Source organism: Urocitellus parryii, chromosome 1 (assembly GCF_045843805.1).
Source record: "Urocitellus parryii isolate mUroPar1 chromosome 1, mUroPar1.hap1, whole genome shotgun sequence".
NCBI lineage: Eukaryota > Metazoa > Chordata > Mammalia > Rodentia > Sciuridae > Urocitellus > Urocitellus parryii.
This window is the reverse complement of record NC_135531.1, coordinates 251315052-251343026: the sequence shown is the minus strand read 5'-3', so window position 1 is coordinate 251343026 and position 27975 is coordinate 251315052. Positions and strand designations below refer to the sequence as shown.

Here is a 27975-nt window from a genome sequence, read left to right as displayed (position 1 = left end):
AGGGATGTTCTATTATATATAAAAAGATGTTATCTGATGTGATGGTACATGCCTATAATCCTAGCAATGTGGGAGACTGAAGCAGTAGGATTGCAAAGTCGAAGCCAGCTTCAGCAACTTGGCAAGACCCTGTCTCAAAAATTATAAATGATTGGGGCTCAATCCCTAGTACTGTAGAGTGGGAAAAGAAAAAATATTAAAGATACATTATCTCCTCAAAACTTCCTTTTGGAGTCTGTGTGATTATTAAAATTTTGTGAGTGGTTGATTTGTCCACGCACAGAAACAAAATCTCAAGATTTGTTAATTTTCAGGGATCAAAATAACAAAACTTTTTGTTATGTTGGAAGTGTTCTACCTCTTAGCTGTTAGCTACGGTAGTTTGTGGCCATTGGGTACTCAAAAAGTGGCATGTGAGAATTGATTCACAAATAGCTCATCTTGTTTAAATGAACATTTAACAAGTGATGACAAACATACTTTGTTCTGAACAGACAGTTAATTTTGGATTCTTGGGATTAAAAGATCATGGTTTTGCCTTATGTTGGGATTTCTTAATATATAAATAAATGAACTAGCTCCTCTTGGCTAATTCAGAATTATTTTCATTACAGATTCTCTATTAACCTACAACTCTACTAAAATACATTGACTGAAATGAAATACATTGAATATCCTAAGACTACACAAGGTTATGGAATTATGGGCAGTTTCAGGCATCAAAGGTTTTGGATTTAGTTGGATCTAGAGAACATAAAGTGTTAAGTAGGCAAAGGATTTATTGGGTTGAATGAGGTATCTGGTGCAGAGGTAGGGTGGGAATGGTTGTTTTGGAGTAGAGAAGTCCTTAGGTGTGGATTGAGGTTCACCAGGAGAAATGGAACTAATTGGGCTGAGGGCGGAACTTTATTATGAAAGGAAGTTTCTCTTTTTTCCATCACTGCGTCTCAACTTACTTTTTTAAAGCTTTCTTTTATCCTTATGGCCTGGGTATTTCTAGGAACTGGAAATAAGAGTAAACCCATGGTCTGGAAATGTTCTGTGTCCACAGCAGGCCTCTGGCTTCCTTCTGGAGTTCTCGATGGAAATGAAGATGTTTTTCCAAAGCAGCTTTTTGCCTAAGGAGACAACCCCAACCCCAATTTCAATAATGATTGATCACCCTAGAAATTGTCCTTATAAGTTGGTAAAAGGTGAAATAAAGTCAGCTGGCATTAAGTTGTAATCCTTGATGAAGTAAGCCTCCACACCTTGGTCTGGTCCTTTACTTGGTTTCTTTTTTTTTTTTTTTTAATTAGTTTTACTTTTTTTTTTTTTTATTTATTTTTTAGTTCTCGGCGTACACAACATCTTTGTTGGTATGTGGTGCTGAGGATCGAACCCGGGCCGCACGCATGCCAGGCGAGCGCGCTACCGCTTGAGCCACACCCCCAGCCCGTTTTTACTTGGTTTCTTATGAGCTACTTGGACAAGCTGACTTGTGAAATTTTCAACTTCCCCTCCAATAATTGTCAGTTTTCTTTTCTTGGAAAGTTGGAGCTTCAGTAGCTTGCTTTTGGTCTCAGTACTGCTGCTATGAACCCAACCCTGCTGTTATGATACACAGAATCCATATTTCTGAAGCTGAATCAGGGCTTTGCTAATGATCCATTTTGTAGATTTCACATAATAGCTGAAGAAAGTCCAGGAGAGGAACAACTGAAGGTTAGTGGAAATTCTTAAAACAAGAGTTGTTCTGGCTGCCTTCTCTTTTGGTCCTCTAAAGAGTATTTATTGTCTTAGAGTCAGCTTAAGTTGTGAAAATGCATTTCAGGGGGAGAAGTGTTTACAAGGTTTAGTTTGGAATCAAATGATTTTCTGGATTGTGCTTCTTTATCTTTAAGATAGATTGATTGATTTTTACCCCTGGGTTTTTATAATTCTCAAAAGGAATGACTATTAGTTGCTTTCACTAAGAAAGGGACAGTTATAGTGTAGCAACTACAGAGGACCTACTTTTAAAAGAGTATTGAAACCACATTACTCAAATCCTATTATCAGAAAGATGGATTGATCACTGTTGCAGAATAAAGGGGGAAAATATCCTTGGCTCTTAAGGAGGTTGGTGCTATTTCTTCTAATAAGGCCCCCTTTAGATTTGATCTTGGCCTTTCCTCTCTGACTTCATTTGGTAGTGTTCTTTGCCCCCTATTAACTTATAATTATAGCCTTATTCTTCAATACCTTATTCTCATTTCTTTGTTCAGACCTTTGCACTTACTGTTTACCTGCTGAAATATTTTCCTCCTAGATGTTATGTGATTAACTCCTTGTCATGCAGATCTCACTTTATATCTTACTCTGGCCAAACAGTCTGAAATAAGTCTCCTGTAATCCTATCACATGTTTTAAATGTTTTCTGAGTGGCATTTGTTACTAGCTTTAAATAAATACAGGTTTTTTTTTCCTTTTTTTTTTTTTAGTCTGTTTTGCCACCCCGACGTATGCCATGGAAGAAGATACCTTGTCTGCCTTGCTTATTTATGAATTCCGGAGTCCAGAAGTTGCATAATAATCTCAATAAATATTGAGGAAGGCAGTGGATTCATAACCAGCGGGTTGGTTTTAGATCTTATCCTGACACTGCCTTTAACTCATTGGTCGGCCCTGATCAAGACCTTTCCCTTCTTTGGGACATACTTTCCTTCTCTTTTAGTGGTGGGGATCCAACCAGGGTCAATGCATGTTAGGCAAGTGCTCTGTAGTGCCACTGAACTACATACTCTCAGCCTTTGGATTTGACTTGCTCATGTGTAGATTGAGATTAATGGTCTCTAAACTCCCATTTTAGCTTCATTATAAGTTTTGTAAGCTATGAAGGAACCCTATGATGTTTCCAGCCAAAGAATCACTCTTTGTGTTTTAGTTTTCCAAACCATGCTGGCTGGGGTTGAGGGGTCGGGAAAGGACTTTGTTCAATTGCAGTACTAACACTAGCACCAGGCAGTTAAGCCTTTGAACAATCCTCCTACTCAATCATTGCCCAAATACCAGTACCTGGCTTGTTCCTGATCTTGTTTCATGGCTTCCTCCAAAGCCAGCTTAGCTGCTTCCTCTTCCTTCTGCCTTCTCTCCTCAGCCTCTGCCCGAGCCTTCTCTTCTGCTTCCTGTTTCTGCCTCTGGTACTCCAGTCGTTCCTCTTCAGCCATTTCCCTCAGGCGTTTTTGTTCTTCTGCTAACTGCATTTCCAGTTCCTTCTGCCTTTGCTTCTCTGCCTCTGCAGAATACATAAGGGGCATGGGCTCAGCAAGGGGGCACTGTTGGGGAAAACCATATTTTGATTCAACTCTCAAATCTGATTTCTAAGGACTCAGTATGAGAAATTTTGAAGCCTATGAGGCTGTCACATCTTCTGTGGGGATTACCTTGGGAGTTAGTTTATCAATTTGAGTCCTTTATCAAGCACCTTCTATGTAGAGTGCATTGACGACTAATAAAAGTCTGTGTGGAAGATTCTTCCAGAGCCTGGATAGCTCATGGGGTGGTATGGAGCAGGGTTGGGATGGAGTGTGGTACCAGATCAGGGTCTAGAGAAACTTGGTGCTTATGTAGCTGAACTGGCCCATTTAAAGAGCCAGGACCAGGAGGTGGCCCTGGCTTCATCTGCTGAAGTTACTACCTCTTGAAAGTGAAGCTGGAGAGATTCTGTGCAACACCTGAAAGCATGCCCTGAAGCTACCCAGGTACTTGGGTATTTGCTAGGGAAGGAAGCAAGGAAGAGGGTTGTGTCTCTAATTTATGTAATTCTTAAACAATGTTGAAAGAACAAAAGAAGGGACAGAGTCCCAGTTCAGATTATTGAGTTGGGAGCAGGACCCTGGAGTCATTTGCACAAGTCAGTCTTTTTCATATTCTGACCATCCATTATCACTTCACTGTAGTCACACATAATAATCACTTTGAAAAAAAATAGCTCATACATTTAGAGTATTCATGCACGAAAACCTAGGATAGAAATAAATGAACACCCACAGGAGGGATAAAAATATTTCTGCCCCAAATAGATGGGCAAGGAAAGAGCTCAAGAATCCTCCTCACCAGCTCTCTCAGCTTCCTCTTGCTGCTTTTTTCTCTGTAGTTCTTGCAGTTTCCTCCGGAATTCCTCTTGCTGCTGCCTGGCTCTCTCCTGTGCTGCTTGCAACTGGAGCCGCTGCTTTCTCTCCACCTCTTCCTGCCGCTGCCGTTCTTCTTCCAGTCTCTGCCGCCTCAAGCTGAGAAAACACAAGATGGTCAGTAAAATGGCAGGAAACACTGGGGCGTCCTTGTGAGATAATCCAACAGGCAGTACCCCTGGGGAGACTTTGCAGCCTACAGTGTCTAGGGAGCATCCCTTTCCAAGGAGGAGATGACTTAGCTTTCCAAGGGAGGCCCGGATTGAAGGATAGAGGTAAGAACATAAGGGTCCTAGAAGGAGAAGCCTAGAAGTTTTAGTACACAGCTCAGCACTCTGGGTTAGAGATCTTCAGTTCTCAGAGCTTCATTTTCCATTCTTATAAAATAGATTTTGAGTTTCCTGCCTCACACGAATATTGTGAAGCTAAAATTAGAGTTAAGGCCCATGAAAGGGCCTAGTGCAATGCAGACAAGGTGGTAAAATTCAATGAATATTGGTGGGACTGAATCTCAAAGCCTTCCAAGAAGAGTACATGAACATCTATCTTGAGTAACCTGAACCAGGTTGCTCCTAAGGAAAACTGAGGAGAGAGCAAAATGAGACATGGTTTTGCCTCATGTCAAGAGCCTCAGCACTGAACCTTGCCCATCGAGGTGGTCCACCCATGCCTTTCCCAACTACTTTCTAACACAGCCATATCTCTTGGCTGCTGACCTACCGGTTCTCCTCTCTGCGGCTCTGCAGTTCCAGCTCCAGCTCCTCCTTCATCTTCTCTGCTCTCTCCAGCTCCTCCTGCTGGAGCCGGCTCTGCTGTTCCTGCTCCCTTCTCTTCCTCTCCACCTCCAATCGCCTCATCTCAGCCCTCTCTGCTCGCAGCCTGTCCTGGGAAGCCTTCTGCTGCTCCCTCTTAGTGAGGGCCTAAGAGACAAGAGTGTTCTCAGTCAAGGAACAGATGGGGCTGCAGCCCAGCCAGTGTTGTCTAATGAGAGATAGAGTCATGAAGCGGACTCCACACTCTGACCACAGCCATATCTGCCCTGCCACCACCAGCTTGAGCACTGGGGTCCAGTTGACTTAATTCAAGTCTCTTCCTCACTTACTTTGGGATTTGGAGGTCACAATTTAATTCTTCTGATATTGTGTTCCTCATGGGGCTGTTACCAGGATTCACTGAAATAATCAATATAATGCCCAATATATCATAGGTTCAAGAGTTCTCAATCCTAGGTGCACTTTATAATTGTCCAAGGAGGGGCTTGGGATGTGGCTCAAGTGGTAGTGTGCTTGCTTGGCATGCGTGAGGCACTGGGTTCGATCCTCAGCACCACATAAAAATAAAATAAAGATATTGTGTTCACCTAAAAAACTAAAAATTAAACATTAAAAAAGAAAAAAAGAATTGTCCAAGGAGCTTTTGAAAATGGCTGGAGGCCAGAGCTCCACCAAGACCAATTAAATAAAAATCTGTAGGTAGAGGGTTTCCTTAGGTTTAAAACAAAACAAAACAAAAATTTTTAACTTGAAGCTTTGGCAGGAATCCACAGGGTCTAGGTAGGGATATTGTACCATGGGCAATTGTAGATATGGAGAGGTCAGACTCATATTTAATCAGTAGAAATCCACCTTCTCAACAAAAGGTGTTTCAGTTTGCATGACAATTGTTGTAGTTTTCTTTTTCTCCCTAATGCCTTCTGACTCAGAAGTATGCCTGTAAGAGGAACTTTAGAGGCTATTTCTTCATGAGATTTCTGTGTCCAACCCAAAGTGAAAGCTCCTTGCTTTTTATCTTTGCAGAGGTAGGCCAGTATTATGGATTTATAATAAATCTAAGAAATTCTGATGATCCAGCTGGCTCAGAAAAGTTCTGCCCATAGATTAATATTTTCATCTGTTGTGCAGAGCAGAATTCTGTTATCTAAGCTGCTGAGAGGGTTTGAGAATTACACAGGAAAAATTGTCTAAGATCTTATTTGGAAGACATGGTACCATAAAATAGACAATCATTTAAAATAGTGATAAGAGTCCTGAATTTGGATTTAAATGATCTGAGTTTAAATCTTGGCTTAACCATTCAATAGTACAATTTCTGGTCCCCTGGCATTTAACTCATAGGTCCATAAACTGAGGTTAATCACACGTGGTTCACAAGTATGATAAAGGTTAAAGGAGACAACATTATTTACTATAAGCACATAAAACTTAAGTAAGCTAACCACATACTTTGCTATGTGTGCATTTGTAGTGTTTAAAGATACTTTTTGTTTGTTTGTTTTACAAGATGTCTTAAGGTAGTTCAGTGCCTGCATCTCAGTGGAAGAGAGAGTGATATGTTTCAATAGCAAAGAGAAAATGGGCTGTGTTGTTTTTACTGAGAAATGATGTATCTATATATGTGGCATTCTTTTTGGTGAACTACAGAGAATTTTAAGAGTAATTTTCCTCACACTCAGTTTTTATCTTTAAACTTCCAAAGGAGAATCTAAGCCTTTGGATCAAAACACCTCTTCTGTGAAAAGCACCTTGTAGAAGCAGTTTTGTGTATACAAGCTGTTGTGTACCACAGATAAGCAGATTCTGAAAGAAGGTATTTCCATGGACTTGGGAGACAGGTAATGGATGAGCTCCAGGCCAAGTCCAGGATTTGCGCTTGGCTCTAAAGGCCTGCATCTACCTTTCTCTGCTCTGAGGAGATGTGCACCTCTAATGGGTGGGTGCTGTGCCCACCTTCTGCTCTTTAAGGGGTTAATAGGAAGCTTTAACAATTTTGGGCCTCATAGAATGCCTTACTTCAGAGGGATATCACCCTTCCGTGACTCTGATCAGCTCTGGCTTCTAACTAGGGTCAGAAGGCACCGAAGCAGACCAAAGAAGAGTAGAGCTGTTCCAGGGATTATAGTTTCATTCAGGCAGTTTTCCCTGTGTCCACAGTTGTGTCAAGTGAAGACAGAATTCCCTTGGCCAAGACTCTACCTCTGAAGGGTCTTCACAGCTTCTCTCTTCTTTTGATTCCACATTTCCAGTGACAGCCATGGTCTGGGTTTGTGATGATCTTCCATCTATAGAAACTTGGCTCTCCTGAGCATTATGTCTGGGAGAAAGCCAAGGATCCTCCACATCGGAGTGTGAAGGGAAGAAACCTCTATCTGGCATGTCATCAGGCCCACTCAGCTCTGCTGCCATCTCCACATTCCTTTCCTTCTGTGGCCTTTTCCTTTTGGCTCCTGCTTTTTTTTCTTTGGGAATTAGCTCTGATTTCTTTTCAGACATTGAGTCCTTTGACTTGCCTGGGGGGAGAATAATTGGGGACAGAGGTATAACTGAATTAAGGAAATGTGTCTCTGCACAACCTTTTAAGTACCTTTTAAACTTTAGCATGCAATGGAATCATCTGGGGTAAAGACTCTTGAGCCCTAGGTGGGTCAGTAGGAATCTGCATTTGATAACCACCTGTACTGTTTTGACTGGTTTTCAGACTACCTGTTGAGAAACTGCTTTATCCTATTTAGATCAATTGTCATTCAGCAGTTGTTATGGTTTAGATGTTAGTGTCTCCGAAAAACTCATGTAAGACAACTTAGAAGTGGAATGATTGGTTTATGAGAGTATTAACCTAATCAGTGCATTGATCTCCTGATAGAGATTAACTGGGTAGTAATTGTAGGCAGGTAAATGTGGCTGGAGGAGGTGGGTTGATGGGGATGTGCCCTTGGGGTTTATATTTTGGCCATGGAGTGGGGAGCTGTCTCTCTCTGCTTCCTGGTGGCCTGTCCTGAGCTGCTTTCCTCCTCCACATCCTTCTGCCATGGTGTTTTGCCTCACCTTGGGCCCAGAGCAACGGAGTCAGCTGGCTATGGACTGAGATCTCTGATTGTGAGCACCAAAATAAATTTTTTCTTCTCTAAAATTGCTTTTGTCAGGTCTTTTTTATTATTAGTCACAACAGTGCAAAAACTGACTAAAACAGCAGTGTTGCTATTTTAAAAACTCCATTTTACCCTGACCTATAGGGGTGTCAAGACTTTGTGGGGAGACCTGAAACACAGTTGGAAAGTCCTACCCAGAGAATCTGACTTGAGGTTGCCCCTCTATAACCTGGTGAAGTTGAATACCCTCAGGACTTAGTTCACCTCTGGGAGCCATGAAGAGTTTCTGTTTCCTAATCCTGTCAATGCTATGGACTACACAGTGTAAATTCAGCAGGAGTTTATAAAGATAAACATCAAAAATAGATCTGGCCCAAGAGTGTCTCCAGTCCTGTCCTTTCCAACAGCACTGGTTTTGTTTGGAGGGTCTTCTGAATCATGTGGGAGGTAAAGGGTGGGTGTTAAGTGTTAAGCTAAAGGATGTCTTCAGAAGCATAGGAATCTGGATTCCTTGTAAGGTGTGACTGAGGGAACTGAGAAGAAACATGGTTCTGGAAAGATCATTCAGAGCTTATTGATCCTTCCCCATTCCCAAATGCTCTCACCACCCAATATGATTATGACTTACAGGTTGAGCATCCCTTATCAGAAATGCTTGGATCAGAAGTGTTTTGGACTTGAATGTTTTCTGATTCTGGAATGTATTTGTTATATTTACATTATACCATATTACATCATGTTGCATTATATTATCCCTTAATTAGATAGGTGGGACCCAAGTCTAAACACAAAATTTATTTATGCTTCATATACACCTTATACACACAGCTTGAAGATAATTTTATACAATATTTTAGTGTGCCTGCATTATGATCGTAACCCATCACATGAGGTCAGGTGTGGAAATATTCCACTTTTGGCATCTTGTCAATGTTTAAAAAGTTCCAGATTTTGGAACATTTTAGATTTTGGATTTTCAGATTAGGGATACTCAACCTGGAGTCAAGTGGTACCAGAGCAGTGGTAACAATGTGCATTGGGAGTCAAATAGGAAAGGATAAACCCTAGGTCCACCTCTTTACTATCTCTTTGATATTATGTAAGTCACCCACAGCAGCACTCACAGAGATATTCTGAGGATTTCATGAGCTCCTAATGCAGCAGGTATGCAGTAAATGTGTGCTGTTATTATTAGTATTACCATTTATTCCCTTGGTAACCTCAGGTCTTCAGAACCCCACCCAAGTCTCTATCCCTGTCTACTAAGATAGTGATATGCAGTAAGATTGCACTGCTGTTTAAACCAGGGTAGCCAAGGAGACTCAAGACAGTGAGCTTGCCCTACAGAATTCATGCTGATTCCAGGTACCACCTCCTACCCCTATCAGGAGGCTTCTGGATTGTTCCTCACAGGCACACTCTTACCTAAAATAGCCTTTGCTTCTCCAGGGACAATTCCTTCATTCCCCTTCTTGGGTGCTTTGGTTTTATCTGTCTTGATTCTTTTCTTTCTCTTGGACTTGTCGATCAACTCCCTCTCCTAAAGGTAAGAAATTAAGGAAACGGACTATGATACATGTAGGAAAGAAAAAAGCCATCAAGGGAAGATCACATTGAACAACGTGACATAATGGCTTGAAATGGTTTGTGTGGGTTCTGAATCAGCAGAACAGTGAGTCTTAGAAAATTTGGAGCCAGTGGGGAGAGTTGAAGTTTGAATCTTTGATTTAAAACAGCTAGGATAATTTCATAGGAGAAAAGAGGAAGAAAATACACTTTATGACCTGCCTCCTTTTTTGATGCTAAATCATGATCTACAGAGCTGAATCCAGGTGAAAGCAGTTTTCACCTTTAATAGATTGGTGCTGTCATGTCAGTCTTCATCTTTCCCATGGGCTGCCTCAACATGGAGGTTCCTCTTAAGACAGGATGGTAGTGTGGGGACATGGTTGCCCATTCAATACCTTTGAAGGAATTAGCAATGGGTTCTGTCCTTCAGGATGATGTTCCCTAATACTGAGGTGATGACAGCTGGCTGTCAGCCACCACGCCCTTTGTCAGGTGCCCTTGTATAGTGAACAGCTCATACCAGTGTACATGGTAGCCTTGGCAGGATCCAGGTAGGGTTTTTGAACCAAGCTTCAAGGTGTTCACACTCACATTGCTGATGCTGGCTGGTGCCTCCTGGTTGAATAATCTTGGTCCAATCTTCCCTTCTCTTTCTCTTAGAAGAGATATATCCACAGCACCGGTCTTCTCTGGAGACTCAGGCCTACTTCCTGGAAGTCCTCTGTACAGGTGCTGTGCCTCATAATTGCTGCCTCTTTTAAATGAGCAAAGCAACAGGACCAAATGAAAGAAAATTCTGGCAGTAAGGAAGAGAGTAGTGGACAGACATCAACTGAGCACTTGTTCTCTGGCAGGCACTGTGTGGGGTGTTTGACATACTTAGTCAGCTTTCTTTTCCTCAGCATATCCCTGGATAAGAGAGATGAGAGCCGGGCGCAGTGGTGCACACCTGTAACCGCAGTGGCTCGGTAGGCTGAGGCAGGAGGATCGTGAGTTCAAAGACAGTCACAGCAAAAGCAAGGTGCTAAGCAACTCAGTGAGACCCTGTCTCTAAATAAAATACAAAAAAATAGGGCTGGGGATGTGGCTCAGTGGTTGAATGCCCCTGAGTTCAATCACTAATAATCCCCCCTAACCCCCCCCCCCAAAAAAAAGAGAGATCAGAATAATCTGATTTAGTGGAAGAAATACTTTGCCTTTTTGCGTTTGCACATTTATGCCTTTAATTAAATGACATAAAATGGTGTAACTGAAATTTCTTCCATCAAAGGCTTAGCTGAAAAAAAAATGACCTTTAAAAAAGATTATCTTAGGAACAAGCAACTACTATCCATTTCTTTATCCCCTCTGAGTTTCATTCTTGATCAAATCCAGCCACTGAAAGGTCCTGTGCTGTTAGTTTTATCTGTTGTCATTGCTATCAATTACTGTGTCCTGAGGACAACTGATATGTGCCCTGTGGGCAGGACAGGCCATAGATTGCAGTAGCTGCTGCAACATTGAGTGTTGTGTGCCTGCTGTGTGCCAGGCCTGGTTCTGGCATTTTCTCTTTTTATCTAAATCAGTATGATTACTGTGCTTTGCTTGTAAAAGGCCTTACTGTGGAAACTTGAGAAATGTTTGTTGAATGAGGTAAATGGAATTTCCTGTAAATATATGAGTCTTTAAATCATTCAGTGTCACTCTATAAAAACCCATAGAAGTCTCCTTAGGATTTAGTGCTAGGAAAACCTTTCTTTTCCCAGAGGAACAGGTAGGCTGCAAATGAGTACCACAAGCCTGATTGCATGCTCTTTTCTTTCTTTCTTTCTTTCTTTCTTTCTCTCTCTCTCTCTCTCTCTCTCTCTCTCTCTCTCTCTCTCTCTCTCTTTCTTTCTTTCTTTCTTTCTTTCTTTCTTTCCCTTCTCCCCTGTTTAGGAATCTTTATCTTAAATCTGAAATTTAGTCATGGTGACTATAATGGTCATTGTGGGGCTTTTCCGTGTTTTCTGGTTCTCCTGATTTAACAAAAATTCTCTGATTATTCTATCTTTTTTGATAGTGAGTTGTTGCACTAACCATTTAAATATGTGGTGGAAAAAGGGTGTAAAAATTTTAAAATGGCATTCCTGTTGCAGTTGCCTCAGTCACCCAAGTGCCCTTCTCCCTTGGTTCCTGGAGGTCAAAAAGATTTGACCTTATACTGCTGGGTAAGTGAAAATCTCAGGGAGGTCACATGGGGCTATGGTTCCAGGTGGAGGCAGAGATGGCTACACCAGCTGCTGGGTCCAAAGGGGACTCAGGTCAAATGTCTGGGCCTGACTGGCTGAGCTGCTGTCAGAGAGCTCCTAGTAAGCACCCAGGGAGTACACAGGAAGCACTCAACACACGTTAGCAATTATCAATAAGTGTTAGTATTATTAATGTTACCCAAAGATGAGAGAATGCTGAGAGGAGAAACCAAGTGAACTGATAGACTAAGCTTTCTAGAATCTCTGTAGATCTCAGATATATGGACAATGGAAGAAGATGCCTCCAATACTGTTAAACTTCACTCCTCATCCAACTAGCAGAGTATGTGGTTTAAGTAGGAAACTCATCACAATGTAAATTTGTTTCTTTCCATTCTGGCTGTCAGCATGTTGTGTCAGTTGAGAATGCTCATGAGTCTCAGAAAACCAAACCAAACCAAACCCAAACCAAAATCCCAGAAACAAAATTAATTAAAAACAAAGAGAAACAAAAGCAGGGAAGTCCACATTGTTACAAATTTGAGCACTTACATGTTTTTCATAGAATCTGCCTCAGGGGTCTGGATATGTTCAGCCAGGGAAGCACTGCAGGGGTCAGTCACACTCCTTCGCTCTGGGTCTGTGAAAAGAGAGAAGATCCTCAATCAGCAAAGGACACGGGTAATTATCCCAGGAGGGGATTAGACTGGGGAAGTGTCCATCTGTGTGAGTAGTCAACAGTCTGCAATGACGTATGTTACACTTAGAAAATTAGCAAATACTGTGGGAACCAGTACTGTCACATGGCAAGTGACATTGAAATTAGTATTAAAATATCTTCAGGTAAAGTAATATAACAGTGTGTATCAAGAATCAGAAAAATGTTCTGGTCTTTGATTGGGACTCTTACTCCTGCGCATTTATCCTACGGAAATAATTCAAAAGAAGAAACAGTTTTTGAACCACTTATTTATTATGTTATTGTCAATAATGAAAATTACAGCTCAACAAGGGAGACTTTCCTTGTAATTTATGATGAATTACTTTGACACTTAAAATTGTTGTTAAAAAGAAAAAATAAACAATATGGAAAGAGTTTCTGATATAGGACAAGTAAAACTATGGACTATAGAATAGTGTGTTAGAACTCAATAATGTCTGGGTGGATAAGGACTGGAAGAGAAAACAAGAAAAGGAAATAATATGTTAGATGGGGAGGTTTGTATATATGCTTCAATTTTTTCCCTAAAACCCCAGTGTGGTTATAACATTGAAAAGCAAGTTAATTTAAAAAACAAATGTTACTCTATGAGGAAGGAGACACATGTCCCATTACCAGGGCTTCTTTGCAGCTTGGGTTCCTTTCATTCATCCCTAAGCATTCATGATGGCATTCACTCTCTCACACAACTTCCAGATTTTGGAGAGGGGGCAAGATTATTAATGTACAATGAGATTGAGAAAAATGGAAATGCTGACTTAGGGCTGTGCCTGGGAATTTATTTTGCTTCCAATAATCTGAAACATTAACAGAGAGCAGGAGATGATTAGAGAATCTTCACAATAAGAGGAATTCTGTGAGGGTTTCTTTAGAGTTGCTGGCTCAGAAAAAAACACTCATGGAAGACATTCACAGGTCTTCGCAATTTTCAAACTTGGGTGCAGGGCGCAATGGAACCAGCAGAGGGCGCGTTTGCATTGCCCAAAAGCAGAGGTTCTATATTGGTGTAATTTCAACATTTTGATTAGAATTGATGTGAACAACAGAAGGGTGCTTTCTTTCCCTTAGTAAAGTAACCTGATATTTAGGAAGTATTGGAACAAATTAAGGCAGAACTTTGAATAATAACTTACAAATTTTTTATTTGTAGGTGGACACAGTATCTTTATTTTATTTTTATGTGATGCTGAGGATTGAACTCAATGCCTCACCCTTGCTAGGAGAGCACTCTACTTCTGACCCACAACCCTACCCCCGAAATTTTAACTTCTTTAAAAAATATATACAATATCTTAAATGTGATTTACGTGATTTACCTCCAAATACTATCACACTGGTGATTAGGTTTCAACATAAGAAGTTTGGGGGGGGGGGAGAGGACACATTCAGATCATAGCAGCTATTTTTGGCTGTTATATGAATTTTAGGATCAACTAATCTTGCTCTGTCAGAGATTTTTTAAAAATATATTTTTGGTTGTAGATGAACACAATACTTTTATTTTATATATTTATTTTCATGTGATGCTGAAGATTGAACCCAGTGCCTCACATGTGCTTGGCAAGTGCTCTACCACTAAGCTACAACTTCAGCTTCTGTGGGGGATTTTTTAAAAATCAGAATTTCATGAAATTATAGATTAGGGAAATTGTTATCTTTATGATGGAGATTCATCCTATCTATGGACACCGTACACAGTATTATATAGAACATTATACTTTTTTAGGTATACTTTTGCTTAATTTAATGAAATATAATTTCTTCATGAAAGTCTCACACATCTTTTTATACACTTATTGCCAGAATATATTTATATTTAAAATTATATTTTCATCTGTTTAAATCCACAAGTACATGATACTAAAAAAAAAAAAAAAACCACAAAACAAAACTAGGTCACTGTAGGAGGATCCTGGGGAACTGACTCATTATTATGACAACTGATACATAAAAGCATAACATTGAGCATTTATTTTTTCTTCCTACATAAGCTATACCACTGGATAACTAAATAGTAGATGAGGAAAATTTTATTTTTGTAGAGTTTCTTAACTAATACATGAAAAAAGAATGATAGCATTTCATTATCACTATTTTGCAAACTCTAATGAATTGATGGACCTACAGCCATTGGCATCATGGAGATGAGGAAATACCATGTGTCCTGAAAGAGAAACACACATAAATTATATCAAGAGCTGCACCATCGGGGCTGGGGATGTGGCTCAAGCGGTGGCGCGCTAGCCTGGCATGCGTGCGGCCCAGGTTCGATCCTCAGCACCACATACAAACAAAGATGCTGTACCCGCCGATTACTAAATAATAAATATTTAAAAAAAAAAAAAAAAAAGAGCTGCACCATCAATGAAATCTAGTCTGTGGGAAACCCAACAGGACACATGATACAGTTTCCTAATAAAGTAAAAGGAGGAAAAAAGAGAAATGAATGGAATCTATAATTTAAATGATACTTAAGACCATATTGAGCAATGGTAAACAAATTCAAAAATAATTATAAAACTCTGAAAACTGATTACTCATCTATAATAAGGAATTGTTTGGATTTTAGGTGTAATAATGGTATCATGGCTATGTCCAGAGTCTTTTTTTGTCTTTTAGAGATATATGCTTAAATATATGGGTAAAGTGATATGATCCTGGAATTTGTTTCATAAAAACATGGAAGAGAGGAAAGCATTGGGGTTATGAATGAACAATGTTAGCCAAGAGATGAGAACTCAGGATTCATTTTGCTGTCCAGCTGCCTTTGTGAATGTTCAGGTTTTTTTCTACAATAACAAATGTTTTAAAAATTTCATTTTAAATTGTGCTTTTTTTGTGTTTGGGAACACTGTTTTTCCTACAAGTGATTTCTGTGTGTTTGTCTATACTTAGTAATTTGGTTAGATTCTTTTGTCTTTTAAGGGCTCACCTGTTGTTATGGTTTAGATTGTAAATGTCCCCAAAAAAACCATGTGCTAGGGGCCTAATCACTATCCTGTGGTGCTATTGGGAGGGAGTGGATCTTTAAGAGGTGGGGCCTTGTGGAAGGAAGTTAGGTCATTGGGGGTGTGCTTGTGAAGGGAATATTGGGATTCCTAGCCCCTTCTGTGCTCTCTCTCTGCTTCTTGGCCACCATGAGGTGAGCAATTTTACTCTGTGGTGCTCTCTGCCATGATGTTTTTCTTTGCCACAGGCCCAATGAGATGGGACCAAGTGACCACAAACTGAAACCTCTGAAACTGAGCCAAAATAAACCTTTCCTCCTTATAAGTGGTTTATGTCAGGTATTTTGTCACAGCAATAGAAAGTTGACTAACACATCTGTAGAGCCTTTCATAGAAGTAATAATATTGTCTGGGAATAATGACAGTGTCATATCCTCTTTTCCCTCCTTCCAGCTTACTGTTTCTTTTGTTTTCCTTACTGTGCAGACTAGGACATCGAGTATGATGAAGGAACAATGATAGAAGGGATCCTTGTCCCAGTTGTGTCTAGAGACACTACTTTGAAGACTCTACCATTAGTGTGTGGTGATTGATGGTACCATAGATATTTGTATGCTATCAAAATCAGGAAGTCCTTTTCTATTCGTAGTTTGATTTTTTTTTTTAGATTGGGGGGGGGTGTCTTGCTATGTTTCCCAGTCTGTGTAGAATTTCTGGGTCACAGCCATACTCCCACCTTAGCCTCCTCAGTACCCATTGGGCCTGGCTGATAATTTTTAATCATAAATAGGTGAATTTTATAAATTTTACTTCTTTTTGCATATCTACAAAATGACCCTAAGACTTTCTCCTTTAACTTTTTTTTAATAGTTATTTTTTAGTTGAAAACAATAGTTTTTTAAATTTATTTTTATGTGGTACTGAGGATCGAACCCAGGGCCTCGAATGTGCTAGGCAAGCGCTTACCGCTGAGCCACAACCCCAGCCCTCCCCTTTAAGTTCTTGATGGGAATTATATAATCATATTTTCAAATCTTAGGCCATCTTTGAATTCCTGTGATAAACTCAATTCTGTCATGGTGTATTTTTTTTTTTTTTAAAGTACAAGCTTATGGATTTGCTTGGCTACTATTTGTTTAGGAGTTTTGCATCTTTGATCATAAGTAAGATTGGCCTATCATTTTCTTTTTTAGGCTGTCCTTGCCTCTGGCTTCAGCTGCCTTTTGGTTTTGGTAAATTTATGTCCCTTTTTAGAAATGAACTTTCTTTCCTGAAGGTGAAGAGAATTTTCAGAATAAAGGGGCAACAGCTGTGTTCTGGGGACTTTTTTGGGGTCCCAGGCTGGGCTGAATGGGGAGTAAGCCAGGAACATTCTTAGGAATCTGCCACCACCCACCTCTCTTCTCCCTGCATGAAAGAGAACTTTGAAATCTTTTCTAGAGGAAAACCAAAGCAATGCAGAGTGTGTAGGTCATGTCATCTAGGTGCTGAGAACCAGCAGGATATTCTGAACCTAGGCTCAGGTAGAGTGCTGGCAGCATGCTGAGACTGAAATCCTCTCGGGGGCAGTGTGGGGCTGGAGGGCCCCAGGAGCACAGGACGAGGCTGATCTTCTTACAGGACGCCTGCTAGGCTCTAGATTCTAGTGAGTGGCACCACCTGGACTCCTGGACACAAGCTTCTGCTCCTCCTGTTTCCTCCACTTCTTTGCACAGGTTGGGTGGCCTTGATATTTGATACAAGAACTGCCCTTGAGGAAAGACCTGTAAAACTAAACTGAACTAAACCACATACCCACAAACACGGGAAGGAGACTCCAGTTACCTTGGTTTTGATAATTACTTGTGGCTGCATAATTCTCTTAACTTGTAGGCCTCAGGTTCCTTCAACCATAATATAAAATAATTTCTAGGGACTTCAAATAATCTCCACGATTCATGCTAGCTTAAAAAAAAAGCTGCCATAATTTTTGTCATACATCTCTGACTTTGTAACTATTTCCTAGTCAAAAACACATGGTTGACATTGTAACATCTAAAGAGAGTAAGGCCTTGGAGTCATAGTAACTGGGGTTCATATCTCAGCTCTTCCACTTACTGGCTGAGTGACCTTTGGCAAGTTACCTAACCTCTCTGAGCCTCATTATCTGCACCTATGAAATAAAGATAAAACATGAGTCTTATAAGGTGATGGTGAGACTAAAATGAGACAAATAAACACAAAACACCTAGCATCATATCTTGCTTCATATTAGGTGCCAAAAATTACTTCTGTTTTTTCCATACTTCCAGTGACTATGTGGAAAACTAGCAGAAAGACAGCCTGTACAAGTTAAAAAAGACTAAATTGTTTGAGTGGAACTCCGAGGCTTGTCTGCCCCCCACCTTTCCCCCAGGTTCTCTGTCAGATTTTCAGACCTTTCAGGTCTGCAAGTCTCCACCTAAGGATGGAATCCATAGGAGGTCCCCATGCTTGTGGGGATATCACAAGCGCCACAATGAGAAGTAGAAAAGGTGATACAGCTGGGAGACACCCTCCTGGGAGAGCCCTGCCTGGGGTCTTGAGCTCGCTGCCAAAGAGCTCTTTTTGTAAGGACAGGGATGACCTTGCCCAAGGGAGAGGACCTCATCAGGAGCCTCCTGGTGAGCAGGCTCTTTGGGAACTAGGGAGCGGTATTATTGAAGTCACTAATACCCTGATCAGGAACAGGAGCTGTGTCCAGGCTGTGGCTGCCTTCTCTTTCTTCACTGGCCACCCCCCACCCCCCTTTTTTCCCCTCTGTCTTAAAAAATCCTGGCAGAAAAATATTTTCATTTCTATTGCTCCACTTAGAGATGGGGGTGGGGGGAATTGATTTACTCAGATCTTGATTTCCCACCTTGACCTTCCTGTGTTCCCTCCTCTACTTCAGAGCATCTAGGATTCACAAACCTACTCTCTGCGAGCTGTTAACAACCAGAAGAACTAATCTTGCAGCAGAGCCTGGGGAGATGGTCAGACCCAGGGCTCTGGCCAAGGATGTGCTACTTAACCTCTCTGAGCTTGGATTTTCTCAAGTGACAAATGGCCTACCCAGGGATTCTGAGACACTTAATAGGAAACAGCAAGTGTGGACCGCTGCCCTTTTTGCCTCTACTAAACGTGGACAAAGGCACTCTGGGTTCAGTCACTCCTTCCTTCATGCCAGCAGGCATCCCCTCGTCCAGGGGATCCTCTGTGTGGTTTGGATGTGAAGCATCCCCAAAGGCTCACGTGGGAAGCCTTGATCATCAGACTGTAGCTCTCCCTGAAGGTGGTGATACCTTCAGGAGGTGAGGCCCGACGGGAGGAAGTTAGGTCACTGTGGGTGAGTCCTGGAGGATGTTATGGTTTGGATGTGAGGTGTCCTCCATGTGTGAGGCAAGGCAAGAAAGTGAAGAGGTGAAACTACTGGCTTCTGAGAAGAACCTCAACCTAATCAGGGCATTAATCTCCTGATAAGGATTAACGAGGTGATAACTGAGGGCAGGTAGGGTGTGGCTGGAGGAGGTGGGTCATTGGGGGAGTGCCTTTGGGGTATACATTTTGTCCCTGCTGAGCACACCTCTCTGGGTGCTTCCTGGTAGCCATGTTCTGGGCTGCTTTCATCCCTTCCACCATGATGTCCTGCCTCACTTTGGGCTCAGAGCAATGGAGTCGACCATCTCTGCACTGAGGCCGCTGAAACTGTGAGCATCCAATAAACTTTCCCTCCTCTAAAATTGTTCTTGTTGGGTCTTTTGGTCACAGTGATGAAAAAGTTGACTAAAACAAAGGGATATTGGGACCCCAGCCCCTGCCCTCATGAGGGACCAGGTTTATTTTGCTCCCTGCTCCCTGCCATGATGTTCTGCCTTGCCACAGACTCAAAGTGGCAGGGCCAAGCAACCATGGACTGAAACCTCTGAAACTGTGAGCCAAAGTAAATCTTTCCTCCTTACTGATCCTTTGTCTCAAGTTTTTTTCTCACAGTGATGGAAAGCCCATTAACACACCCTCTGTGCCTTCTTGTCCTTCCTGCTCTGATCTACAGCCACCATTTCTGTGTTCTCTCAGGCACTGCTGTGTTAGAACCATCTACACACATGTCTTCTTTTTCCTCCAACCAAAGCAGGAGCTGCAGCAGGTACTACCGTGAAGATGTGGAACTTAGAGGTGAAGATGTGATTCAGTAAATGTTTGTTGAGTGAACAAAAGAATCTTTCATCCATGCAGTTAGTGGCTAAAGACTAAGCAAGGCTTGAACCTGGTGGCTGAATCATGGAGCTCTATGAGTATTCTGTTTTTTATTTTTATTTTTTTAGTTGTAGGTGGACAATACCTTTATTTTATTTATTTTTATGTAGTGCTGGTGAGGATCAAACCCAGTGTCTCACACTTGCCAGGCAAGCACTCTGCCGCTGAGCTATAATCCCAGCCCTGAGGATTCTGCTTTTTTCCTTACTAGAAACAATTCCAAGGTCATTGAACCTCAGAAAATAAGAGAGATTGGCCAGTCAATGCTGGTACTTTCAGAGGAGGAAGCGGAAGCCTCGTGAGGCTGAGGGATTATTGAGGCCTTGCACGGTGCAGAAGGCCACGGCAAAGCTGCCTTCTCATTCATGACCTGTTGGGCTCTCACTGGCTGCTGTCCCCAAGCTGGGGTTCACGTGGCATGGGAGTACCTGTCACTTCCCTGGCTGTCTCTGTCATTACCTATCCAAAACAGGGCTGGGTGTAGCAGAGCTTTACGTGGGACACAGTGAGGATGGCAGGCTGGCTCCCTGGGAGCAAGGTGGAGTGGAAGGAGCTTGTAAGGAAGTGTGGTCCCAGCTCTGGCTCTGCTGCTTGTCACTGTCAAACCTGTGTGAGCCATAGATGCACAGAGCGTGAGAGTGGGACACATCCCTAGAGATTATCCAGCCCGACGTCCTTGGTTATATGGAGAAGGAAACCAAAGCCCAGAGAAGTGATGTACCCTGCCCTAGACTGTGGAACTCACCAAGGACAGAGCTGGAAAATGAGCCCCCGTCTTATGAATTTGAAATCCAGTGTCCTCAATGAGTCTATATTATAGTTTTCTCAAAGGTCGACCGGCATGTGAATCACATGAGAATCTTGTTCAAATGCAGGTAGGTCTGGGTGAGACCCTAAGTTTTAGCTAGAAAGGATCTAGACAGCTGGTTCTCACAAAACCCACTGGTCCAGACCTCCCAGTTGAACTGTGATGTAACTATTTAGAGTCCTAGCCACTAATTAGGGCAGTCTCATCATGTTAATGAGGGTGCTGCAGCTTTGTTCACCTAGAAGCCAAAGGAGCCAGTGTCCCCTTCCCCACTGGTGGTGACTCTTGCTGCTCTTGACAGCTGCTTTTTGTTTTCTTTTTTGTCTCTGGTGGAGATGCAGGTCCTCCCTGGTTGCTGTGTGTTCTATAAGTCCCACCAATTGGAGGTCTGTGACCTTCCTAATGCCTGCACGCACTGTTTCTTCACAGGGAGTCTATAATGCCCAGAGCTGAAATCCTCATGGTCAGCTCTTGAGGGTAGGGAACTTGGAATCACCATTCATGAATCTCCTCCATACTTGACATGTTCATTTATGGATTCATTCACCTTTGGAATATTTACTAGGCAGGAATAATGTCCTTCTCTTTGATATGTAGATATGGGGCTAAAAAAGTGGTACACTGTGGCTCCCCAATATACATGTGTGAACTTGAATTAGACTCAGGGACTCCCAGGGAAGTGAAAGCACCATCAAGTGATAGAAAGTGTGATGAGGAGCCATCCGTGTCAGCTGCTTCCTAATAAAGGGCTTGTTTTCAAAGAAGAGAGCTGGGCTCCCTAGGCAGTTTCCATTAGGGTCACCGGAAACCTCACGGAAGGCTTTGTTCTTTTAAAAGTTCTTGGGCAAATTCACAGACACATTGAATAGTTTTCCTTCTCCCTTTTGACACCACAAAGACCAATGGAGGAAGCAGAGATACCCTAGTTCCCTTTTCCAGGCAAGCCACAGGGCTGACAGCGACAGCCTGCCGTGTTTGTGGCTACAAGGGAATACATGTTGAGCTTAAAGAGTGGGCATGAGACTGAAAAATGCCTCTTTGGGCCCAAGAGGTGGGAAATTGGCAGCATCCATAAGGATAGAGACATCTGCCCACTTGTGACTGAGACACTACTTGGCCCCCAGCATCCATCCCCCTTCTGCCTGTGGGTAGCAGATCCCCCTCAAGTTTTGGTATAGCACACACATCTAGCAAGACCTTCTAATTCCCAGGCCTCCTTGTGGTCAGGAAGGCCTGAAGGATTGAGCAAATGTAGGTGAGGAGCAATTCCTGAAGGGTGCGCTTAAACAGCAGAACAAGCCCCACACCGACACTTTCTCTCCTATCCTGCATAATGAGGGAGACTTTGAGCCAGCCATGGACATGCATACAAGGGTCGTGGCAAAAAGAAATGCAGAGAGAAACAGAAGGAACCTGGGTCAGTGCACAACCTCAAGGAGTGGACTGTGTCTCTTTCTACCAGCTCTGACTTTTCCATGAGAGTGAACTAAACCCTCCCTCTTGTTTAGTCTCTCCTTGGCCTCGATTAGAATGCTGCAAGCAACTATGGCACATCCATCTCTTGACCAAGGCAACAAGACTCTGAGCTGCTTTTTCTGCTAGAAGAAGATAATAGAAGCGGCTTGCTGGTTTCCCAGTGTACCCCAAAGAAATGCTTTTCGTTCCTCCCATTTGTTGTTCCAGGCTGCTCCTTGAAGGCTCCCTGCAATTCAAGCAATGTGTCCTAAATCTCTCAGTCCTCTTAGAATCTTTTTTTTTTTTCTAAAGAGAGAGTGAGAGAGGAGAGAGAGAGAGAGAGAGAATTTTTTTTTTTTATTATTTATTTTTTAGTTCTCGGCGGACACAACATCTTTGTTGGTATATGGTGCTGAGGATCGAACCCCGGCCGCACGCAAGCCAGGCATGGCGCGCTACCGCTTGAGCCACATCCCCAGCCCCTCTCTTAGAATCTTGAGGCAAGCGCTCCACCACTGAGCCACAACCACAGCACCCCCAGCCCTTTTTATTTGATATTTTAAAGCAGGGTCTCCCTACATTACTTTTAAGGCTTCGATAAGTTGCTGAAGCTCATGATCCTCCTGCCTCAGACTCCTAAGCTGCTGGGATTACAGGCATGTGCCACTATGACCAGCTGGAAAAAAAAAAACAAAACAAACAAACAAACAAAAAACAATCTTGGAGCAGTTCTGCTGCATTTTAAGGAGCTATGCAGAGCTGGAAAGACTTGCCTTGTTTAACAAGCCTTCAGGTGACGCTGATGTGTGAAGTTTGAGAACCAGTGACCCAGGAAAAAAGAATTGAAAATTCATTCTTTTCTTGAACTCTGTGGGTGGGGTGGAGTAGTGGAAAGGAAAGTTTTGTACTTAAACTTTGAGTGATTTCTTCAGCCTTCTCTGATTTGGATGTTGTTGATTTACTTTGTTTTGTGAAAACTTGCAAGGATAGTACTCTCACTAAGTGCAAGCCTGATGCTATTCTCACTGGAGGTGGCACTGACTTCCTGCTTATAATTAACCATGAAGATCACTACTTAATTTGGAGTAGGGGAAAAAAATCCTGACAATTAGCCTTAAGACTTATGGGGGAAGAAACCGATCCTAAAATAGTTGAAAAAAGTTCCTTAACACACCCTCCTTTTTTTTTTTTTTCTTCAAAGACTTGAAATTCTCTTTAAACATAGCATTTATCATTCAGGACAGGAAAATGCCTTCTTTAACTTTCTGCAGTGATATTTCATTGCATTAGAGACTGAATAACCTTTATGGAACCCAGCCGGAGCCTGCTCTGCTGTCATGAGACAGGAAATCTGTTCTGACTGACTTGGTCATTTGCTTAGTTTTAGCCACATTCTGTACCGCCTAAAACCTCCACTGCACTTGGCTAAGACCTTGGAAGCTTGTCAGTATTCCCATTCTGCATATGTGATTTACGATATAGAAGATCTGAAGAGTGCTTTTCCCTGGCTAGTGTCACTCTGCTTTGAAAATGGAGGTGACAGGAGACTCATGTTAGCAGAGACCTTGCTTAAAAGCTTGACCAAACCCAGGGTTCAGGCTGCTATAATATATTATTGCTTGACATACAGAAACAGTGAGACCTTTTAAAAATTAGTATAAAATTATTTTTGAATAGGACATTAACAGAAAGAAATGGTAAAAGATGTAGACAGAAAAATATCAAGTTTAGGCCTAGCAAACTTGAGGCCCTGGCTTCAATCCCCAGTACCACCACCCAAAATGCGAAAAGTTGGGCTGGGGTTGTGACTCAGTGGCAGAGTGCTTACCTAGCATGTGTGAAGCACTGGGTTGGATTCTCCGTCCATTGACAAAAAAAAAAAAAAAAAAATTCAAAAAAAAGTGCAAAATGTTTTGGGTGAAATTCAAAACCTGTGACAGTACATTTCTCTCTAGTATTCTCTTAAGGTCTCTTTCTTTTACCTCATAGGATCCACAGGAGATAGGAAGAACCATGGTGTCATTGCACAGATTGGTAAACAGTGATCATGGGAGGGTAAAATATATAAGTTGAGATGAATAACCACTAAATGGCTACTTTATGTGAACTTTTTCATTTGTTCCTCATGCAGCCAAATGCGATGAGTTCTATTCCAATTTTTGCTGACAGATGAGGACTCTGAGGCACTGAGGGGTTAAGGCCAGCTCCAGAGTGCACGCTCTCAGCTCAGCAGCTCTGACCTGCAGCTGCTATGCATCACCTTTATTTGAATTAGGAAATCAGGAATTTAGGAAATTAGTGAATTAGGAATTCACTGCAGGCCAGGAGCTGCAGTGAATGTTTCAGGCGGTGAGCACAGGCTGGATTCTAGCCCCACGAGCTCCCTCTGCTGGACACCTTCGTGCAGCAGCAACATGCATACGGCTTCTCTGTGGCCCTGCACAGACTGTCTGAGAATCAATAGTCTTTAATGTTTCCACTTCTGCAAGAAGCAATGAGGACAAAAAATGGCCCCCATCATCATCAAATGCAGGGTCATTTCTGGAGTAAGCTACCATCAAGCAGCTCTTGTCACCCAGGGCTGTGGGTGATGGGGGATGGGTCTCTAAAGCAAATGGTCCCTGTTCTGTTGGAATATTGTTCTTCTAGGCAAGAAACCCCAACTCCTTTGCCAAACCCTCCATGAAGGCAGGTGGAACAGAGAGGTGGAGGTGCTTGGGGGGACTTTTTAATAATGTCCCCAAAGTCTGAACTCTCTTGCAACAATCTTCTGTTTCTCACAGAAAAAAAAAAATTAATGTTTTAGTTAGCTATTTCACTGCTGTGACTTAAAGACCCAACCAGAACAAATGTAAAGGGAGAAAAGTTTATTTAGGGGCTCAGGGTTTCAGAGATCTCAATCTATAGATAGCAAACTCCATTCCTCGGGGCTCAAAGTGAGGCTGAACATCATGAGGAAGAATGTAGCAGAGGGAAACAGCTCACATGATGATCAGAAAGCAAAGGGAGAGACTCCATTCACCAGATACAAATATATACCCCAAAGCCATGCCCCCCTCCTCCAGCCACACCCCATCTGCCTTCAGTTACCACTCAATTAATCCCAACAGGAGATTAATTCACTGACTGGGCTAAGGGTCTCACATTTCTCCTCTGAACCCTCTTGCTTTGTCTCACACGTGCGCTGTTGGGGGACATCTCACATCCAAACCATAGCACAACAGAACAAGGACATAAAACACATTATCATTTGCTTGTGTTGCACTAAGAACCCAGAGTCTGGACACTCAGCAGTTTTTGGTCTGTGTTATGACTTTAGACTCATAACTGGAAAGGAAATGGAAGGGTCATTAACATCTTTGAACAGCACAAAGTTCACGTGATGATTATAGTGATAAGGTTCTACAACCCGACTAGCTGTCCCTACCTTGGCTGTCTTCATCATTTTCTCTGAGGGATCCTCCTGGTTCCTCACGAGAGTCCAGTTCATCTCCACTTTCCTACAAAGAATACAGAAGACAAGATGAATGCAAATATTCCTCTGGTCCATGCCCTTTGGTAAAAGGGAATTCAGTTTTCTTAGTTGTTTCTTCTTCATTTTCTGCGGGTGCTAGGGTTGAAACCCCTACCTAGAACCTGTGAGGCAAGTGCTGTACCACTGAGCCACACTCCGAGCCCTTTTCTCCTTCTTTTTCAACTTCTTTCAGCTTAAGTGTCCAGGAAGGCTGCTACTAGAGTGATTAGATTTAAAAGAACCAGGCAGACTTCGCAGTGGCACCAAGTACTCATGATCAGTTGTGCTTTTTCTTTACATTTTTTTTTTTTCTTTCTAGTACTGGGGATTGAATAAGGGTGTTCTACTACTGAGCTGCACATCTTCAGCTTTTTTTTTTCTTCTCATTTTTAAAATTTTGAGATAAGGTCTCACTAAATTGCTGAAGCTAGTCTCAAACGGGTGATTCTCCTGCTTCAGCCTCCTAAATTGCCGAGATGATAGGCATGGCCATGCCACTGCACCCGGCTGTACTTATCTTGAAGGGGTCTGGTTCCATTCATCTGTGCACTGCTTGATGTGTGGCACATGTAGGAGAAGGAGAGATGAAGGTCATAGGGCAAGGCCTGGAAAAAGAAGCAGGGCATCTCCAGCAATTGGCAGAGGACTTGACTGGCCAGAGCAGAGACTGAGAGAAGTGGGAATGGTGGAAAGGGTCAGAAGCCCAAGGCCTTGAAGGCAGGCTGAGGATTTTGTCCATTATTTTGAGAACAAATGGAAGGCATTGAGGATTAATAGCAGGGGAACCAAAGGGTCAGCATGGCCTTGTGTGGAGTCCCCAGGGTCACCACGGTTCAATTTCTTAGTGCATTCTCTCCCCTTTTCCTCCTCCTCCTCCTTTTTGTGTGGTGCTGGGATTGAACTCAGAACCTTGTCCATGTTGGACAAGTGCTCTGCCACAGAGCTACACAAGCAGGCTCCCCTCTTTATTCTTTCTCTGAGTTACACCAGCTATTTGCAATCTCAACACCCCAAAATATCTAAAACAGTGGTTCTCAATCCTGGCTGTACATTAGAATTATTTGAAGAGTTTTTAAAAAGTATAATTCCAGACAATAAAATCAGAATCTCTACAGCTGGGTTTTTTTTTCCCCTCTTTCCAGTACTGGAGATTAAACCCAGGGGTGTTCCACCACTGAGCTACATCCCTAGCCCTTTTTATTTATTTATTTATTATTTTGAGACAGGGTCTTGCTAAGTTGCTCAGACTGGCCTGGAACTTGCAATTCTCCTGTCTCAGCCTCTTGAGTAGCTGGGATTACAGGCGTGTGTCACCAACTGGCTGAGTTGGGGCATTTTTAAGGTTTCTGCTTGATGTGTCGCACATGGAGGAGAGGAACCACATGTTGCACACGTGGTTCCAACATGCAGCCAGAATCAAGAATTACTGATCTTCTCCAGAGGTTTAAAGGCAGCTCTTTAATAGTGGAAGAAACATGGCAGGTGGAGTTGGTGACTCAAGTAAAGCCTGATGTGTCTAATGAGACCTGTAATTGGCCTTTGTCACCTGGGTTCCAGCTCCAGCCACAGCTTCATTTAGGCAATAGAGCTGGAATATAATGTGCAGGGCCTTAACAATCTGCTGTCTTATTCTCACCCATTAGTGACAATCAATTTCCTACTTTATCAAATACCAGCCTGCTTTGGGAAGAGACAACGGCTCATTCAGCACATTCTACAATTCCTTCCTGAGTTGCATCACTTACTGGCTTTTTATCATCTGTTTCTTACTTGTTAGTTGATAAGATATATTGACATAAAAAAGGTAAAGCAGGTAAATAATTTTCTTTTGTTTGGGCTTCTCACTTTGGCGATAGGCAGATTTGTACTGGTACAATGAAAAAAAAATCCCTGAATAAATGGAAAGGTTTAAAAAAGTATAATATGGAAAAAACAAAACAAAACAAAAAACAACAACAAAACTCTGCCTTAGTTGCAGTAAATGCCCTAATTAGAAGACCAGAAAAGAGATGCATTTTTTGTAAAGCCTTTTAATCTAACAGGAAATTGGATTGAAAGTCAAAGTGAGAAACAAGCTTCCTCTTTTGGAAGAATTTCAAAGCCAAGGATAAAACTTTCAGTCTTTTTTTTTTTTTTTTGTGGTACTGGGGATTGAACCAGGAGCATCTTACCACTGAGCTTCATCCCTAGCCTTCCCAACCTGCCCTCCCACCCCACCATTTTTTTTTTTTTTTTTTTGAGTAAGGGTTTCAGTAAGTTGCTAAGGGCCTCACGAAGTTGCTGAGTCTGGTCTCAAACTTGTGATCCTCCTGTCTCAACCTCCTGACACTACACTTGGCAAAACCTTCAGTCTTAACAACATGTGGCTATGAGCCTTCAGGGCAAAGAATGTTCTCATTTCACAGATGGAGAGTTGGAGGCAGAGTCAGGGATTTAGAAAGCTCTTCAAGCAAATCCTTGTTAGGAAAAAAAATCTTAAT

General features: G+C 42.1%; 1 protein-coding gene across 1 annotated transcript in view; it reads right to left on the bottom strand.

Moving 5' to 3' along the window:
• Window positions 1–895: 895 nt before the first annotated feature.
• Window positions 896–27975, bottom strand: part of Kiaa2012 (KIAA2012 ortholog) — a 106869-nt gene continuing 79789 nt past the window's right edge. Inside the window, exons 16-24 of the mRNA XM_077795065.1 lie at window positions 25409–25481; window positions 12348–12435; window positions 10177–10339; window positions 9442–9556; window positions 7124–7437; window positions 4872–5071; window positions 4078–4250; window positions 3037–3256; window positions 896–1118 (exon numbers count right to left, since the gene is read on the bottom strand). Coding sequence (XP_077651191.1) covers window positions 980–1118; window positions 3037–3256; window positions 4078–4250; window positions 4872–5071; window positions 7124–7437; window positions 9442–9556; window positions 10177–10339; window positions 12348–12435; window positions 25409–25481 — 1485 coding nt within the window. The 3' untranslated portion in view covers window positions 896–979. The remainder of the gene's footprint in view (window positions 1119–3036; window positions 3257–4077; window positions 4251–4871; window positions 5072–7123; window positions 7438–9441; window positions 9557–10176; window positions 10340–12347; window positions 12436–25408; window positions 25482–27975) is intronic.